General features: G+C 36.1%; 3 protein-coding genes and 1 long non-coding RNA gene across 7 annotated transcripts; all 4 read left to right on the top strand.

Moving 5' to 3' along the window:
- The first annotated feature begins 24 nt into the window (after window positions 1–24).
- On the top strand, window positions 25–3,389 carry AT4G27340 (Met-10+ like family protein). 3 transcript variants are annotated; one of them, NM_118868.5, is made up of 9 exons: window positions 25–1,077; window positions 1,168–1,266; window positions 1,353–1,472; window positions 1,582–1,748; window positions 2,043–2,113; window positions 2,405–2,547; window positions 2,625–2,736; window positions 2,821–2,933; window positions 3,048–3,389. In NM_118868.5, the coding sequence occupies exons 1-9, from the start codon at window positions 193–195 to the stop codon at window positions 3,195–3,197; spliced, it is 1,860 nt and encodes a 619-aa protein (NP_194464.3). In that variant the 5' UTR covers window positions 25–192; the 3' UTR covers window positions 3,198–3,389. The 3 variants fall into 3 exon arrangements, with proteins under 3 accessions (NP_194464.3, NP_001329895.1, NP_001329896.1); NM_001341846.1 differs by lacking the exon at window positions 3,048–3,389 and having other exon boundaries at window positions 85–1,077; window positions 2,821–2,995; NM_001341847.1 differs by lacking the exons at window positions 2,405–2,547; window positions 2,625–2,736; window positions 2,821–2,933; window positions 3,048–3,389 and having other exon boundaries at window positions 48–1,077; window positions 1,582–2,378.
- A 685-nt stretch (window positions 3,390–4,074) lies between these two features.
- AT4G07805 lies at window positions 4,075–4,667 on the top strand. The gene has a single exon (NR_142159.1). It is a non-coding gene; the product is annotated as an other RNA (long non-coding RNA).
- A 2,301-nt stretch (window positions 4,668–6,968) lies between these two features.
- On the top strand, window positions 6,969–8,485 carry SPL (sporocyteless (SPL)). Its single transcript, NM_118867.2, has 3 exons — window positions 6,969–7,634; window positions 7,734–7,967; window positions 8,057–8,485. Exons 1-3 carry the CDS (start codon window positions 7,104–7,106, stop codon window positions 8,234–8,236), a joined length of 945 nt encoding a protein of 314 aa, NP_194463.1. The 5' UTR covers window positions 6,969–7,103; the 3' UTR covers window positions 8,237–8,485.
- A 1,131-nt stretch (window positions 8,486–9,616) lies between these two features.
- Window positions 9,617–12,146, top strand: PHOS34 (Adenine nucleotide alpha hydrolases-like superfamily protein). Of its 2 annotated transcripts, NM_118866.5 has the most exons (3): window positions 9,617–10,620; window positions 11,696–11,745; window positions 11,832–12,146. In NM_118866.5, exons 1-2 carry the CDS (start codon window positions 9,846–9,848, stop codon window positions 11,701–11,703), a joined length of 783 nt encoding a protein of 260 aa, NP_567770.1. In that variant the 5' UTR covers window positions 9,617–9,845; the 3' UTR covers window positions 11,704–11,745; window positions 11,832–12,146. The 2 variants fall into 2 exon arrangements, with proteins under 2 accessions (NP_567770.1, NP_001328092.1); NM_001341845.1 differs by having other exon boundaries at window positions 9,617–11,745.
- Window positions 12,147–12,532: the final 386 nt, after the last annotated feature.

Raw genomic sequence — 12,532 nt, 5'->3', positions numbered from 1 at the left:
CGTCGTTTAAAATTTTAGGATAATTTATTTTTGAAAATAAATCTGAAAGCAGAGTGATATGTTCGTTCTTATTGCCGATGAAATCTCTAATATGCTCCCTGAGTAATACCTTTGATGCACAAACGCGGGAAATGACCTTCATTGTCCCAACACCAAAACCCAAATCCATCAGGAAGCTGAGTGAATCAGAAAATGGTGTCAAAGCTTTCTCTTTTCCGAGCCAATTCACTTCCTTTTCCAGTCATCTCTTCCTACTCTGCTCGTTTTATCCTTAAACCCTATCCCAAACCTAAAACCCTTATCTTCTGTGTCTTCTCCAGTAATCTCTCCTCCACCACCTTTCCGTATGGCCCGTCTCTTCTGAAAGGAAAGAAGCCTGTGCTAGATGATATTAGATTAGCTTCAATTGGTCGAGACAGAGATGCCCATCGAGGCAAAATTGGAGAGTTTGATGAATCAATTGAGAAAGATGTTCTTTTGAATGAAGATGAATTTACTAGGGTTTTTGAGATTTCGGCGATTCGAGTCCCGGCGAAGGATTGTTTCGCGCTCGAGAATCGTCTCCGTGGTCATCTTCTTAATTGGCCTAGGATTCGGAACATTGCTAGGGTTCCTGGAGATGAGATTGAAGAAGATGTGGTGAAGCTGTTGGGCCGTGAGACTGATGAAGAAGAAGAAGATGAAGATAGTGTTGTGGATTCGGTTAACCGGAGAATAAGAGGGAAAGCAGAAGGGGATGGGGAGAGATTGAGTTCAGTGTTGCATAGAGATAAACTCGCCAGGACATTTAATTCAACTGGGTATCTCAAATTCAGAAACTTGGCCAAGATTTCTCGGCCAAAGAGGAAGAGGAAGACAGAGAGAACAAGGGAGGGGAAGGAAAAGGAAATAGCAAGCAGACGCAACGAAATGGCGGTGGTGGAAGTGGTGGAAACTCGAGGAGGAGAAGAGGATTTTGAGGGGTTATTGGGAGAAGGCTATGGTAGTAGAGGAAGATGGAGAGGTTCAACAAGATTGTTGCTTTTGGATGAGAAATATTCCGGTGAGGAAGTTCAAGACTTGCCTGAGGCTATCAAGGTTAGAAATCTTCTCTGAATCCACTCATCTGGTTTGATCCAGTAGTTTATGTTGTGTTGTTGGAGAATCTTTATGGTTTCTGTTTGGTAGGTTCTGTTTGCAGAAGCTAAAATGGCTGATGCAAGCTTAAGTTTCGAGCTAGTGAAATGCAGACTGACTTTGTTCTATGACTATTGGCCAATGATTGAGGTAAATGATGAGACTTTCAAGCTGACTTTATTTTCTCTTGAAGATCAGATCGAGTTGGTTTGCTTCAAAGTGTGTTGTTGTTGTAGATATTGGAGGCTGTACTACCTAAGGGTATGATTGTGCCTTCGGCATTTGAGATGGTGGGGCATATTGCGCATCTGAACCTAAGAGATGAGCATCTACCATACAAAAGGCTCATAGCTAAGGTAATGTGACAGTGGACAACTGGACATTGCTCAAGTCTGTAACCAAATTTTCCCAGCTTCAGAAATTGAAGTCTAGTGAGCTGAGTTGTTATTTTCTGTTTCTTTTCAGGTAGTCCTGGACAAGAATCAGCCAAAGATACAAACCGTTGTGAATAAGATTGATCCTATCCACAATGACTTCAGAACTATGCAGCTAGAGGTTTTAGCTGGAAACCATTCGCTGGTGACTCTAGTTGTTGAAAATGGACTGCGCTTTCATGTTGATTTAGCTAGAGTGTATGTAAATTCTTTCTCATTGAAATGCCAATTATAGTATGCATGCTTTTATTGAGTGCTTTGATGATGACCCAAATACCATTTACCATTTGAAATTAGCCCTTACCCTACTTAATTCGGTGATGAAAGTAGCTTTGTGTAAGATGTCTGATATCAGTTTTGAGTTTTCAGTCAGAGGAGAAATGTTGTCTACTTTTGACTTAGAAAACATGTTCTTACCAAATCTCGTATCATGTGATTTAGCGATATATCTGCTTATAAGTTGACGTTTTTGGCATTTTTTGCGTGTGCTAGATATTGGAATTCGAAACTTGGGACAGAAAGACAGAGGCTGCTACTCGGGTTCGACCAAAATGACGTTGTCTGTATGTTTGCTACTTAGAACTGATACATCATGAAAATTATTGCTATGCCCTCTATTGAACTCCCCATTTATAAATTAGCACCACTGATCTCCTCATTAAAAAGTGCATTGTCCCTCCTATTGGTGTTGAAATTTGCTGTTCTCCGTTGTATAAGAAGCATATGTAGCGGCCAGATAGATAATACATTGATTGTATTATTGTTATTGCTAGTCTGGAGTTCTCTTTTCTGTCTTGTTTCAAGTTTTGTCTATGTCTTGTTCTGTTTAGTTACCTACGCTGTCGTTTTGACAGGTGATGTTTTTGCTGGAGTTGGTCCTATCGCACTTGCTGCAGCAAGAATTGTAAAACGTGTATATGCCAATGACCTGAATCCTCATGCAGTAGAATTTATGGAACAGAATAGTGTTGTCAATAAGCTCGAGAAGAGAATTGAGGTAAGTGCGAATTCTAAACACCTTGTTTCATACTTCAAACGATTTGTAGAATTATAAATCTTCTCATCTATGTCTAGATCTTTAACATGGACGGACGAAGATTCATAAAGGCTATGTTTTCAAGCGAAAAAGGTCAAAAAGTCACCCAAGTAGTCATGAATTTACCAAAAGATGCTGCTGAATCTCTAGGTTTCTTATATACTTCCTACTTAAGTTTCCTTTTTTCTGGCTCACAATCCCCTCTTAACCGTCATTAATACTTTACTCAAGCAGATGCATTTCGCGGAGTATACAACGATAGGCACAGAGATGAAGGCTTATCTTTCCCAACCATCCATGTGTATGGATTCTCCAAGGCTTCTGATCCAGAATTCGACTTCCACGAGGTCTAAAAGGATGAAAAACCACATCAAACTCTATCATCTATTCAAATTTGATTGAGCTAATATAATGATTGATATATGTTTAATCCGCTCAATGAACTTGTTTTGGACTTGCAGCGGATACGGATTGCTTTATCTGAGGTAGCCGTGGATGTGAAGATGCGAAAGGTACGCCTTGTGGCTCCAGGGAAATGGATGCTATGTGCTTCATTCATACTTCCCAAGAATGTAGCCTTCTCAAGAAAAAACTTAAGTTATGTAGATTAATAGAATGCAATACATGGCTGAATATAGGGGCATATTTGCAAATACGAAATATTTTATTGTACTGCAGCCAGTAATACTTGCAGTGTCTTTGTTGAAGAACAAGACAACTAACAAGTGAAAGTGACAATAGCTTTTGTTACATTATTTAATATTGAAAAAACATTTCTCACAACACGAAGTCACAAAACCCTATTTAAAAGCTTTCTACTCTTGGACACAGAATATCTGGTGCTCAGATTTGTCTCTGCCTATTGGACGGTCCAGATTTCAACATTGTCTCTGATCCTGTCCCTCCATTCCAAATCTTTACTTTCAAGTTTTAACATAGAAAGAAAAAGAAAAAAAAACCTTGTACTTCCTTAGTCCTCCTTGTTCCATATCTAACTTTATACTTGTAAGTTTGATCAAGAATAATGTTAATTGTTACTATACTAACTAAACTTAAAATTAAACAATATTGAGCACATTTTCATATCTTGTTTATTGGTTTTGGTGAGATTGAGAATTGAAGAATCTAGAGACAAAGGCAAAGCTGTAGTATAGTTGTTGAATAGGGGGTCTACAACTGTACTGAGTGAGGGGAGGGAGAGAATCTCAGTTGGAGATTGAGAGATCTAAAGTAATGATAATAGAAAATCTTGGAAAATTAAATTCTTAGAAAAGAAGAAAGAAAAAATAAGATGAGAGAGGGAAAGAGAGAGGTGGTCCAAAAGGAGGTTTAAGGAAGGGTTTGCAAGTTTGTATGAAAATAGATAGATAAGGAAGATGATGTATAAAGCCAAAACTAACAGTTACTATCTTTTCTTCTTTTTCTTATATTTTCATTTTCTCAGAATTCTTTTTTACACTTCCCAAAAACTCACTCATTTATTCACCTACTCTGCCTCCTTTTGTCCTCTATATAGTCTCTTGTCTACATTTATTTTACTTCACAGTGTGCATATACTATCAATTTGTATTAGAGAGATCTCAAAGAGAAATCAAAATGGAGTGATAGGTTGTATTATGAGGATTCGCAGAGCTTTTAAAATGGCAGCCAACAACATTCTATGAACTAAGTTAAACAGTGTTATGAAACATAAATAATTTCATTTGCAATAACCAAAGAGAATAATATTTATTTATTTTCTTTGGCTCTATCATCTAATAGGAGGAGAAGTAAAAAAAACAGAAGAGAAAGATCCAATCATTCTAGAAAGGAACACAATATGCTTCACGGATCCCAAGAATCTTTCTATGCCTGCCTAAACCCAGCAATATAAATCAAACCTTCACACGCTTCGGTTCTTCTTTACACGTGCCGGAAAAAAAACCCTAGTAGTAGCCGCCCAATGACCATCTAAAGTGGTCCCCGTGATGACACGTGTCAGTTGGACCACTATCCGTAACTTAACATGAAAGCACATGTGGGGTCCCCTCTTTCGTCCTTTGCCCTACCAGTTCCTTGTCCTAGCCCACAATACAATCTACGCGGTATCTATATCAAAGTTTATCTAGCTATTTTCCGAAATAGAAAGCATATACTTCCATTTATTTTTGAACAAATTAAACTTGGTAGAAATAAAATCTTTCGATATTGATTTATTTCGATTTAGTGTAATTCTATTATCATCTCGCGTGTCATTCTAGGCTTATAGCAACAGTGTAGGTATGTTGCAATGTTGGGTTGGTCATGCCGTTTGGATTTATTTCCAGTGATTAATTCAGATTTTATTTTTCTTCTTAATTATCTACGTATAACAAAATCTCGCTAACCGCAGAGTGAATTTGCATGTCACTCATGAATGTTTTGAGTATAAGAAGTGAGTAATTTGTTTTATAAATATATGAACTTATGAAGATACATATTGAAGTTGTTTTGTTTGGGGGTAAAAAAGGTTATTTGAGTGTTATATGATAACTTTACTCAGAAAACGTACTTAGCAAAGGTAATTCGAAGTACCTTTGGAATCGAGTAAATACTGATAACTAGAAAAAATAAGATACATAATGGAGAAATAATTAAATATATTTGTATTTCTTTTTTGTTTAACAACGTACGTTTTATTATTAGCTAGTATACATTTACAACGGTTACGTAGATCATATAATAGCCATTTAAGATGTACAACATCTCATCTGGTTACTTCATTTATATAAAAAAAAAACGAAATCTCAACACATAGTAATGTATAATTACTTCAGTGGGGCTTCTCTTAAGACTTGTATTGAGAATATCCATATAAAACAAACTTTGTATTAAGATAATTAAAATTTTCTAATAGTAGGTATTGGGCTGAAGCCAAGATTAACATGGAGGCAGCTTTAAAATGTTTCCTTATATGATGCAGCCATCATTTCTACTCTACTCCGTAGCTCCAAACCCTTCTCGTAATTCACGTCTCTCATGCTATTCTTTTTGCTTTCGTCCTCCTCTCATGTGAAGCAATAACTATCTCTCGATTTTTTTTTTCAAATACCGAAAGCTAACTTTTTCAAATAAATGTCAAATATATTAATTTTCGTTTTGTATTTAGTATTTTATTTGTCAGCTAAGTATAGTGAGTTTTTAAGCTTACTCGTCGTATTTATCATATATTCATATACATATCACATTAGTCAAAGTAAATAAAAATTTGTTTTTGAAGAAAAAAAAAATACATATAACTGCGAGTCTGCGACTGTAACTGGACTTGCTTATTTTAGTTGATATGAGCTGAGTAAAATCACGTTGTCCCAGACCTTGCTCGCTACAATCGGCGAATGGTCTAACGTCCCGACACCTGTCCTCGATCCGCGGGTACTATATTCTTTGCAATGTGATGCACGCGCTGTTACTATTGGACAGTGTTTCTCACCTCACGACTGAGCCTATGCGAGTAGCGACAATCTCCGATTTGCTGTCTCCATGGTAGGGATTATCACAATCTCTGATTTTTTTTATCAGGAACAAGTAAATAAATAGCTTTGAGTTTTTGTTTTTTTTCTACATTCTTCGCCCAAAAGATGTAAGAAAATAAAGGATTTGAAACCTTGTTCTGTTGTTACTCCTTTAAATTCTTAAAAACTATAAATCATTATATCTTTGATCTGTTTCACAAACTAATCATATTCGTTGCAAAGTGAGAATTCGTCCCACTTTACTCTTTACACCGATACTAGTATTATAGATGTACAGCATAGTATTCCATATCTAGTTATTTAGTCAAAACTCTATATATTAAGAGGTAGGTTAATTAATTAAGGAGTAATTGAAGATTATAGAAAGAATAAAAAATACCATTTAATGGACAGAACCAAAGATAACTAACTATCATACTATAATGTTGAATTTCTTCCACGATCCAATGCATGGATAACAACATCAATCAAATCATACATTCATGCTATATAACATAGTTTTCAGTTACAAACTCTCTTTTTTATTTATTTCAGTTGTTCCTTTTCATGACCATATTAACATCAAATAATGCATTTTTTTCAACGTCTCTTGACTTACACCCACTAATATTGACAAATTGAACATCTATACGACTATACACACATAAGTTAAAAATGCATGCAAGTGCTAAGGGAATTTATAACATCTAAGGTTAATAAGACTAAGAAAGTATAAAATAAGAATACGTATTATGAATTTATGATATACTTTACTAATCTTTTTGAAAAATACTTTAATTTAATCTACTATAGGGGGTAAAAAGTAAAAAAGAAATAAAGATACGTTTATCCGCATATAGTACCTGGAAATAACAGAAAATAAAAACACAGGTAAGTACTTTGCCTGAGCTAGTATATGAACACTAAAGAGATACACACACACAAAAAGAGAGCAGAAACAAAACACACACACTTAAAGCTTTCGTCTTTACCTCTTCCCTTCTCTCTCTCTATCTAAAAAGAGTTCCGAGAAGAAGATCATCATCAATGGCGACTTCTCTCTTCTTCATGTCAACAGATCAAAACTCCGTCGGAAACCCAAACGATCTTCTGAGAAACACCCGTCTTGTCGTCAACAGCTCCGGCGAGATCCGGACAGAGACACTGAAGAGTCGTGGTCGGAAACCAGGATCGAAGACAGGTCAGCAAAAACAGAAGAAACCAACGTTGAGAGGAATGGGTGTAGCAAAGCTCGAGCGTCAGAGAATCGAAGAAGAAAAGAAGCAACTCGCCGCCGCCACAGTCGGAGACACGTCATCAGTAGCATCGATCTCTAACAACGCTACCCGTTTACCCGTACCGGTAGACCCGGGTGTTGTGCTACAAGGCTTCCCAAGCTCACTCGGGAGCAACAGGATCTATTGTGGTGGAGTCGGGTCGGGTCAGGTTATGATCGACCCGGTTATTTCTCCATGGGGTTTTGTTGAGACCTCCTCCACTACTCATGAGCTCTCTTCAATCTCAAATCCTCAAATGTTTAACGCTTCTTCCAATAATCGCTGTGACACTTGCTTCAAGGTTTGTTTGTTTTTTAATCGTTTTCATCAACATGATTGATATATATATAGTTTTTGCACTTGAAAAAGTTTTGATTTTTATTTATGTAAAAAACTGCAGAAGAAACGTTTGGATGGTGATCAGAATAATGTAGTTCGATCCAACGGTGGTGGATTTTCGAAATACACAATGATTCCTCCTCCGATGAACGGCTACGATCAGTATCTTCTTCAATCAGATCATCATCAGAGGAGCCAAGGTTTCCTTTATGATCATAGAATCGCTAGAGCAGCTTCAGTTTCTGCTTCTAGTACTACTATTAATCCTTATTTCAACGAGGCAACAAATCATACGGTACTAAGTATAGTCCATTTATTAATACTCATATATAGGTATATATGTATATAACTGTTGATCTTATTTGATTTAACTGGTGGGTTTAGGGACCAATGGAGGAATTTGGGAGCTACATGGAAGGAAACCCTAGAAATGGATCAGGAGGTGTGAAGGAGTACGAGTTTTTTCCGGGGAAATATGGTGAAAGAGTTTCAGTGGTGGCTAAAACGTCGTCACTCGTAGGTGATTGCAGTCCTAATACCATTGATTTGTCCTTGAAGCTTTAAATGTTTTATCTTTCTATATTGATTTAAACAAAATCGTCTCTTTAAAGAAAAAACATTTTAAGTAGATGAAAGTAAGAAACAGAAGAAAAAAAAGAGAGAGCCTTTTTTGGTGTATGCATCTGAGAGCTGAGTCGAAAGAAAGATTCAGCTTTTGGATTACCCTTTTGGTTGTTTATTATGAGATTCTAACCTAAACACTCAGACATATATGTTCTGTTCTCTTCCTTAATTGTTGTCATGAAACTTCTCTCTCCCTCTCTCTCTCTAAAGTTGTGTCAGATCTTGGGGCTTGTATCCATTTTGTGTTTCTTTAGTTAGGCAATGATCCTGTCATGATTCATGTTATCACCTAATTAATCCTCGGTTTTCGAAACGGTGTCATGCATATCTGATTAATCTTGTTATCTGGTGTGAGATAAATGTATCAAATTGCTCTTGTTTATAGCTTTTCCAATTAATGTCATTGCATAGCATATGGGATGTACAGCTTCGTTTTCGATTTATAAAATTTATACATGTGTTTGGTACGTACTGTTTTGTTTTGGATCAGAATTATAAATTTAGTACAGTATAAACTACTTTAAAAATTGGCCAATGAGAATTTTGAGTTTATCTTCTTTTTATAAGTTGATTGATTTTGCTTTGTTTATTTATAGAAAATATGAAATTTTATCAATTATTTTTGGGATGCTTTTTTATTGATTTTAGTTCGGCTAAAATTAGTTAGATGTTTAAATTTATTAAAACAGATATGCAAAAATTAACTCGATGGTTTTTTTTTTTTTTTTTAGGGGGATAAAAATCGAACTATATAGTTAATTAAAACTTAAAATGTTTTTCTGAACGGCTATTTCACTGATTTTTTAGTAGTTTAAATGTTTTTCACCGAAAATAAAAACAGAATAGGAAACAATACTATAGAAGTCTAACCAAAAAAAGTTCAATATCCAGTAGTTCAATATTTCTAAAAAGAAAATTTCTACACAAAGTTTATGGCAAAAACCTAAGTTATTATGGAGAAAACCAAGTTATTGAAAGTTATAGCGTACTGTATGTACAATCTTTCATCGTGATTTCATGTATTATAGATAAAATTATTCATTGTGGATGTAATGCAAATAGAACCATCCGTAAATCCATGTATTACGGAAAAATTATTCATCACAACTCTTATGTTTGAAAATAGTTAGATTCGGTCTTAGATCATTATTTTAAAAATACAAATAAACAAATACGATCGACAACAATTGCTCAGCAAATTTGACATACTGATAAAGTCATTGTTTGACAAAACACATATGGGCCTTAATATCAAAACACACGGCCCATTATAAAAGTAAACTGATAAGATAAAACAGTTCCCTATGATTCCTCAATAAGCAGCTGCTCAGCACGTTCTCGTAATTTTCAACTTCTTGACAATTTAATACATCCATTATCCAAACAATTAGCAATTAATTACACTTATAAATTAATTTGTAAACTAATTAAAACTGACAAACACGGCTCTCTCTTCTTCATCATCATCATCATCTTCCTCTCGATCGGAAAATAGTCAAAAGTTTCTATAAATTGTTGAATCAAAGCAGAGAAGAAGAAGAAGACGATCATGAATCCAGATTCCGATTATCCTCATCTCCCTAACATCAAGATCCACCATCCTTCATCTCCTCGTCACTCTCACCACCACTCTTCCTCCACTCCTTCCGCCGCTACTCCTACCCCAACCGCCGGTGCTCGCCGTAAGATCGGAGTCGCCGTTGACCTTTCCGAAGAAAGCGCTTTCGCTGTTCGCTGGGCTGTCGATCATTACATCCGTCCCGGAGACGCCGTCGTCATTCTCCACGTTTCTCCAACCTCCGTTCTCTTCGGCGCCGATTGGGGACCTCTCCCTCTCCAAACTCCTCCTCCTCCTTCCGCCGCTACCGATCCCGGAGCTCAGCCGAAGCCTAGTCAGGAAGATTTCGATGCGTTTACTTCTTCCAAAGTAGCGGATCTAGCGAAGCCGTTGAAGGAAGCTGGGTTTCCTCATAAGATCCATATAGTGAAAGATCACGATATGAGAGAGAGGCTTTGCTTAGAGACTGAAAGGCTTAATCTAAGCGCCGTGATAATGGGAAGCAGAGGATTTGGTGCTGAGAAGAGAGGAAGTGATGGCAAGCTTGGCTCTGTTAGTGATTATTGTGTTCACCATTGTGTTTGTCCTGTTGTTGTTGTTAGATATCCTGATGATCGTGATGGTCCTGCTCCTCCTGGGAATGTTGGAGCTACCAGGGAAGCTATTGTCACTGTTAAATCACGTAGGGATGATGACGATGATGATGATGAAGATCATGAGGCTAAGATTGCTGCTGCTGCTTCCGATCATCATGAACACATCAAAGGTTAGGATCCATTCATTACTTTCTCTCGTTGACTTGCTATATAAGGTTGGTGGTGGTGGCATAAGTTTTTGGAATTGTTCTGAATACCTTAGCTTTGTGTTTTCTAGAGATTGCCAATGATGGAAACTTGTAAAACTTAGATCTTTCTATGATTCGTCTTCAGAAATTAGAGTATTGTGACTTTTAATTTGCTCGACTCTGTTTCACCTTGTAGGAGTGGTTTTACGAATGAGCCGGTTACTTAACTTTCTGCTTTAGTATCGAAAAGTATTTGATTTTTCCATATTTTTTTTGTGTCTGTTGCTTTGTTGAGTGTATGTTAAATTTCGTAGCCATTTTTGATGACTATCTAGAAGTTTTTGGAAATTTTCACTGCAATGCAAGAGCAAGTATGGAAATGAACTTCAACGTTTTCTCACTTCATGATTTTCCTACACTGCTTTTGCTCTTCTTTACTAAAACTGGTTGTGTTTCAATTCGAATATTCTTGATACCTCTCAGTCTAGAAGAAAATTGCGTTTGGCCCCCACCAAGAAAGGTTTTTTTTTTTGGGTGATCTCTTGACTCTTTTCTATATTTGATCTGGTTTGGAGTAATAGTAAGCAAAGTTTCACAATTCTTGACTTGATAAAGAAGAGAAGAGACAAATCTCCTGTGCTTCCTGGCGAAACTCCTTTTCAGTAAATTAGAGAAAATATCTGGTTGGTGGCATTTTGTAAAACTTGACTAGGGAAAAACTTGAGAATAGAGTGATATAGAAATCATAAGCACTTCTCTTTGTTTGATCTAGCTAGTCTATTGCTAAGACAGCCTTTGTTATACACTTTTCTAGACATATGATAACTGTGCGTAAGATGATGCAAAATAGCTATGAATTGTCAAAGCCTAGGTTTGCAAAAGAAAATGTACATGATCTTTTCTTGATTGACTCCTCTTGTGAATCTTAGTTTCAACTCTTACAAGTTGACACTTGTAGAAGGATATTTGACATCAAGCTAATTAATTAAAACAAGGTTGTCTGGGTATGATTTTATTATCCAAAGCGAATAACTATTGAGCCCTCTTCCTTTTACAGATGAGTAAAGTGCCTTAGTATCTCATCAGGTTCACCCTCTTCACAGTCAGGTAAAATATAAACAACCTTTTCAACTTTGAGTGGTCTCCACCGACCATTCTTTCGGGTTTTTTTCTTATTCTTTTGGAATTCGTAGGTACAACGATGGATGAAACAAAACGGATTTGTGCAGAGGAGTGTGTTTGTGTGTTTGTTTATTGCTATCTTTTGCAATATTGAAAAGTCTCTGGAATCTCCTCTGGATTATTTATTCCCAGTCCTTGTTCTTCTTATAATTCTCCATGTATGATTTTCACATTTAAACAATGCCCTTTTCCATGTATGACTTTCACATTTAAACAATACCCTTTTGGGGTTATGACCTTAATCTTCAATCTAATTTGATATCCGATGAGATACTAAAAGATGGAATCTATTTTGGTTTTTAACACTTAAAACAAATCGACCAAAGTATTCAATTATTCATACTAATTGTTCATCCGTTTCCAACATTTATGTTACAACATAGATTATTTACAACATTTATGTCACTCACACTTTACACATAATAATATGGTATGAATTAATGTTAAAAAGGATATGCTCAACTCTGTCCTCTTTGCATGGTTTCCATTCTAGATAAATATCTGCACAGAGGATGTTTTTATTGTTCCTTTTTCATTATTGTGATCTACACTGGCTGACTTAGAGCTCTTCCGCACTTCTCTTTCCCTAACAACTCAAAGTTTCTTAAAAGAGAAAAAAAAACAAGTTTGCTAAAGAATTATCATGACAAGAAAATCAATTTAGAAGAAAAGCACAAAGGAACAAAAAGAAGAGAAGAGAAATTCACATATG

Source organism: Arabidopsis thaliana, chromosome 4, assembly GCF_000001735.4.
Source record: "Arabidopsis thaliana chromosome 4, partial sequence".
Taxonomy (NCBI): domain Eukaryota; kingdom Viridiplantae; phylum Streptophyta; class Magnoliopsida; order Brassicales; family Brassicaceae; genus Arabidopsis; species Arabidopsis thaliana.
This window is presented reverse-complemented; position numbering and strand designations above follow the sequence as displayed.